At 31.3% G+C, this 6,833-nt stretch overlaps 1 protein-coding gene across 1 annotated transcript; it reads left to right on the forward strand.

Annotated features, from left to right (window-relative positions):
* Window positions 1-5,394: 5,394 nt before the first annotated feature.
* On the forward strand, window positions 5,395-6,413 carry LOC130898888 (uncharacterized). The gene is given in 4 exon segments (XM_057808480.1): window positions 5,395-5,492; window positions 5,691-5,826; window positions 5,944-6,090; window positions 6,159-6,413. Coding segments are annotated over 4 exon segments (636 nt in total).
* The last annotated feature ends 420 nt before the right edge of the window (window positions 6,414-6,833 follow it).

Consider the following 6,833-nt stretch of genomic DNA (forward strand, 5'->3'; position numbering starts at 1 on the left):
TAATGTGACATCAAGAAAATTGATTCTATTATTTTGTTCAACCTCGATTGTGAATTGAAGTTTTTCATGATAAGAATTGAATTTTTTACTTACGTTTTCAATTTGATTCTTTGGTACTGCACTAATACAATCATCTACATATCGGAAAAAGAATGGAATTTATATCAAGTTTGCTTAGAACCGTTTCCTCAAGATCTTCCATTACCAATAGTGCCATAACACTTGAAATGGAAGCTCCCATAGCACAACCATCAATTTGTTTGTATATTGCATTTTCATATTTGAAATATGTTGTTGTCAGTGTGAGTTCTATAGCTTTTATAAATTCATTTTGAGGTATTTCTGTATATTCTTTAATTTTGTCCCATTTTTTCATTAATATATTTTTCACAATGGTAATAGGAATATTTGTATATAAAGAAACCATATCTAACGAAATAAATACATATTCGTTAAGAAATTATATATTTTTAATTTTTCTTTGAAATCCCATGTGTTTTTGATATAGTATTTGTTTTGATATAAAATTTTTTTCAAAATATTTAGATAATGAGGTGAGAGGAGTTTGAATACTTGAAACAATCGGTCGAAGGGGAATGTCAGGTTTGTAGAGTTTTGGTAAACCATATATTTTAGGGGGTAAGCCTTGTGAATTTTCAATTTTTTGCGTCTGATGGCGAAATAAAAAGTTGCTCTTCCCAAGATCGGATTAGATCATTATTTTGTTTTTAATAAGAATTCGTAGGGTCTTATTTAATTTTTAACCTTTGGAAATTTAAAAAAATGGCATACTTCGTAAGTATCGAAAAAACACGTGGTATCATGCATTTTCTCATGAAGATTCCGAAAATCTTCTTTTTTCTTCAATATTACGTCTTCTTCTTCTTTGTGTTGATGGGCTCAATCCTTAGACTATCCACCCAGGCTAAGTTATGGTTCATGCAATTTGATTTAACTATCTGAGTTGAGAATATTATTTTTTTCAGCAGTTGAATTATAAGCATGCATTTCAAGCTTAAAACAGAGCTGCCACTAAACAAACAATTAAGCATATTAAAATAAAATCTATTTCTAATGTCACTTCTAATGCTGCTGCATTCTAATAACTTATGTTTCAAGCTCCCTACTTCCCCGCACATGCACGGAGGCGAGTCGACCACTCCAATTCTATAAAGATGCTATATAGTGCCACAATGACCCATTCTCATTCTACCCATCATAGTGATTCTGGCCATATCCAAATTCACTTGACAAAACCACAGTTTTTGATTTATTTTGCCCATCAGTTTATACAGATGTTTTCCTTTTATTATGCATGTTTCTATCCATCCCTCATTTCGCAGGTCCCTTATTTCTTTTTTATGACAGGTAATAAATCTTTATAATCAGTTTCGTTAGAATTGATATAATCTTCATTGAGGCTCTGCTTCCTAATTTTATCCGCCTCCTCATTCCCGTGTATCTAGTATCTGTGGCTAGGTATCCAAGCCAATTTAATTTCTATTTCCATTTGTTTGGCTTCCCATAGATGTTGTCTTGTCATTAACTGTGAGTAGTCTGTATTGCTATCTAGTCCAAATCTTTTTATTTTTTGAATTGCACTACTCGAGTCCGTTAGAATTAAAACCTTAGGTATTTTTCGTTCAATACTTCTTTTGATCGCTACAGCAATTGCTAGGGTTTCAGCCGTGCATATACTGGCGTAGTTCGATACTCCAGCTAATGCTTTGAATGTAGTTGATTTGTCTTTGTTTATCATGTACAGACCAAACCCAGTTTTGTTCTCTTCATTTTTAGAGCCATATGTATATATTGTCTGGTAGTCAGGCCATTTTTCGTGTAGGATGTTTGCTAGAAATATTTGGTTATTATAAGAAAATTTTGAGAGATTAAGATTGTGTGTTTTGACATCCATTAATTGGGATTCGTAAGAATGTGAAAAACATGGGATTAATTGGGTTTTTTAATATGATTGTTTTATGATAATGCTCTATCGAGACCTTTCTTTATTGGAAAATTGGTACATTTGGAAACAAACTTTTGATCTTGGTATTAGTAAGTTGTTAAGTTTTTTTTAATGGATAGTTGTTTGATTATATATTTTTGTGCCAGCCACACCCGTCACCAATTGAGAGGGAGTTCACTAGACTCTGCTAGAAGTGAACTTGTTGGAGTTGAGGAAATGGCACCCATCACCACTCTCAAAGCTTTAAACTGAATTTTGCTAAGTTTGTTTACGTTTTGTTGTGAGACATTATTATTAAATAAAATGGAAACAAAATCTAGGTGCGATCTTAATATAGCTTTGTAAATCATAAGTAGCGTTTTAGGATCTGCTCCCCACCAAGCTGTAGAGATTGATCTCATGACGTCTACCCCTTTTTGTGCTTTCGCGTCAATTTTGACTATGTGTTTTATAAATTTCATTTTTTCATCTAATATAACTCCTAAGTATTTGAATGATGTAACAAATTCGATAACCTCTCCATTAATTTCTATCGGTGATTTCCTTTTTTTGAAATAAGACAGCCTTTGATTTGTGAACCGAGAGCTGTAGAAAATGCTGTTCTAGCTATCTTCCTATGTTATATAAATATTCATTCATATTACTGATTGTTTGATGGATGTTGGTACATTCTGCTATTAAGACTAAGTCATCAGCAAATGCCAATAATTTTACTCCCTCTGTCTTCAAATCAAACATATCATTTGTGTAGATGTTTATGTAAATTAATGGACTTAAAGCCGACCCCTGAGGTAATCCTTTAATACTTCCCCTGGTCTTGATAGTCTTCCACTATAAGTATCTTTAATTTGGATAATTCTACTAGAATAGAGCTTGCTTATTATATCAATAGTTTTTTGTGAAATTTTCAGCTTTTCCAATGTATCTAATAAGATATGTATTCTCACATTATCATAGACTGATTTAATATCAAGAAACCCAGCTAGCAATTTTTTGTTTTTCTTAAAGGATAGAATTATTTTAGTTTCTAACATAATCAAATTGTCGTAGATACTTCTTCCCTTCCTAAATCCACTTTGATTTTGATTAATTAGTGATTCATTTTCCAATTTATATTCTAGACTATTTTTAATTAGATTTTCAAATACTATACTACTATACTATAGTTTATACTATAGTATAGTTTTACTATAGTACAAATTATTTGCGTTTTCCAATCATCCGAGATATTGCTATTTTGATAGATGTGATTGAGTATATTTAAAAGACTGATTTTACATGAAATTGCTAATTTCTTTATTTGAGAATAAATAATGCCTTATACACCTGGAGCAGTATCCTTAGTTTTTCTATTGATTACCACATTTAGTTCTTCTAAAGTTAACTTTTTATCTTCGTTATCAATATGATAATATTGATGTTCATTAGGTATTTCCGGGTCTGTTATGTGGTTGACAAAGTTGTCGAGGTTGTCCTTAACAAAATTTATTTGATGTGATGGATTGTTTTTTATTATTAAATTTCCTAACAGTATTCCAAATATATTTTATGTCATTTTCTCTGTTGATAGTGTTACAAAATGGAATAATGCTATTCTTTTTTTTTGGATTTAAGGGCTTTTTTTACTCGGGCCACCTGTAAATTCATGTTTATATAATTTTTTTGTACTATTATCTAAATATTTTTGTATAGCTGATTTTCTTTCTTTAACCAGCTTGGTGCATTCTTCATCCCACCATATAGTAGACTGCATCTTTTTGTAGCTCTTTCCTTTCTTCTTTGGTACACAAACTGCCGAGGAGGCTTCTTTGATGATTTTAATTATATTTCCATAATTTTCATCAGTTGTCTGGTTTATTATATTTCCTGTTAACGAGTTAAGTTCCTGTTAAGTTAAATAATTGCTTTATAGGTGTAAGGTAGTTGTTCACCTCAGGTAAATAATTATTGTTTGTAAATTCTATTATTATCGGAAAATGATCACTATTTATCCTGTCTGTGGATAATGTTGTCCAAGAACAGCTAAGTCCCAGCTCTTTTGTGCAAAATGTGAGGTCAGTTACGCTTTTATTTTGTCCTGGAAGGATAACTCTTGTCCTGAGCTATCATTAAGAACATCCTGTTGTGTTCTTTCCTACAATACAAACAAGATTTATTTTTAATTTCACACCGTTCTGCTTCATGGCTCTCATTTCCACATTTGTAGCATCTAGCTTTTCCTTTGCATTGTTTTGACGTGTGATTGAAACTGTAGCATTTTAAACATAGTACAACTGGTCTTATGTATGTTCTTACTTCTAACTTATTTGAATATAAATTAACATATCAAGGGAAATTTTTTCAATGGAATGTAAAAATATAGGAACCTGTTGGTACATATGTTATTGACTAGGATACCTTGTCCACTACTCTACGATTTATTCTTCGAGCTTATACAGCTTTATATATATTGTCTGATTCTTCATTTGCTCTTCTTACAATTTCTTCTTCAAATAGATTAGCACCGATTCCTTTCACTACTCCTTTACATGTCAATAAAGAGGCTGGTATGAACATTCCATATCCTTGCTTTTTGATTTCTTCGTTGCTATGGAAGCCATTTGCATAAGTTGGAGTTCTGAAAGTTATTGCAACCCTGTTCTTCCTTTTTTTTCAATCTGTTGAATTCCTTCAATTTCTTGTTTATGCAGGAATCTGTCCAGTTCCACTGGGTGAAGATTGCCTATGTTTTTGTCTTTGTGTTTAATCAGTACCTTGAACGGGTCAGAATCATTGGATATTATAAAAGAGATTTAATGGTTTTCTTCTAATTTGATTGTTTGTAGTTATTGGTTTATTTTCCATAATGGGCGAGCCGGAAGGCTCGCCCTGTCTTTCTTCCATGTGGGGTTATTACTCCTAATTTGTCTTCGATTAAAGACACTTACACAAAAACTACCTTTGGCTTGCCCTAATTGAGCCCATCACCACAAAGAAGAAGAAGAAGTAATATTGAAGAAAAAAGAAGAATTTCATAGTTCAAAAACTTAACCTCTCTCTGTTTATATTTTCTCTCATGTAAACTCAAAATAATTATTTTGTGATGGATTATACTGTAGGAAGTATAGCTGCTTCAATAACTGGTGATAAAATTGAAGTCAAGAGAATTTCAGTCAAACTAAACGAAAAGAAACAAGGTAAGGGTAAAAAGTTGGATATCAAACAACAAGTAAACGAGGGTGGAGACACTAATCTGAAGAAAAATATGCTTATCAACTAGTTAACATAATATAAATGAACACGATAATGAAGAGAGTAGCTCGGAATCTATTTTGAAAACAAAAGAAGATTAAAAAACGCAAAGAAAAAAATGGTATGAGTGATAATCAACAAGGAGAGAATGTAGATAATATTTCATCAATAATTTCTAATAAAATGAAAAATAAAAAATGAAGTATCAAATGATGGATGACAGCACAGTAGACGGTGAAAGAGAACAATTAAATAAGGATAAGGATACTACAGAACCAAATCCAAAAAAAATAAGGTAAAGAAAACAAAATTATCAGCTAGCAGCCATTTAAATGGATCGGTTATCAGTGAAGAAGAACAAGTAAATGGAAAAGATAGTTTAGAACGTAGTCTGAAAATAAAGAAGGCAAAGAAAGATAAATTATTAACAAACAGTGTTGTAAATAGTATAGTTGATAGTGAAGTGTTTCTATAGATTTTAATTGTTTTAAAAATATAAATATGGACCAATTGAAACATAAAGGTTTAGAGGTATACCCGTTGCTGATCCAAAAATACCCAAAAAAGTGGCTGCCATCAAAAAAGAATTTCATCCTGATATAAAGAGTATGTATCTATCTTTTTTTAAGGTGATATTTAATTTCCAAATCACATAGGTAACTAATGGTTATTCATATTAAATTTTATTATTGATTGCTTTAATATTTTCTCATTAGTATTGGCATTTTTTATCGTCATTTTTATAGATTTGTAAACAAGAAGATGCTGAAAATGCAGTTCAACAAAATGGTAATGTTTTCAAAGAACACCATTTGTGTGTTCCTTGGTGTGGTTCTACTACAAAAAATGATGAGTGCAAGGCAATATTTATTGGAAATTTGAATTTTGAATAAGTTTTCTTAATGTCATACATATTTTTGAACATTCAATAAGTATTAATTATATTTATTATTCCTTTGAGTTCTAAGGAGCTGAAGAAGACCAGTTATGGAACTTATTTGAACCTTGTGGTTTGATAAAATCTATTAGAATTGTCAGAGACTCTCGTACCGGTTTAGGAAAAGAATTTGGCCATGTCAATTTCAAAGATGCAGATGCCGTACAATTAGATCTCCAAATGCAAAATGTGAAACGTGGTGATTGGGAATTGAGAATTAAAAGCGAGTCGTATAACTGGTTGCAGATAGGACAGGCGCTAAAAAAACACTATCAGTAGAAATCAAACCCGAAAATTGAATTTTCACGAAAACCATTTCTCAAACTCAAAATCTGATGTGATTTTCGGAATCTCCATGAGAAATTAAGTGATACCACGTGTTTCTTTCTATACTTTCGAAGTATGCCATTTCTTCAAATTTTCAATTTGTTATAAAAATGACAAAAAAAATCTTTTGTCTCCGATTTCGCTCAAATTTTGCACGGGGGGTATTTTGATATGAGGATCCCAGAAAAGCTATCAGTTTCTCCAAAATAAAAATAATTAAGAGGAGAAAAGTCGAGAAAATTGGATTTTCACGAAAACCGTTACTCAAACTCAGAATCTCTTTGTTATAAAAATGAAAAAATTTCTCATAGTTTAGGGTGGTCCTTACCTCCAAATTAAATAAACATTCAGAAAGGATTCTGTTGAATGTTA

Source organism: Diorhabda carinulata, chromosome 10 (assembly GCF_026250575.1).
Source record: "Diorhabda carinulata isolate Delta chromosome 10, icDioCari1.1, whole genome shotgun sequence".
Taxonomy (NCBI): Eukaryota; Metazoa; Arthropoda; class Insecta; order Coleoptera; family Chrysomelidae; genus Diorhabda; species Diorhabda carinulata.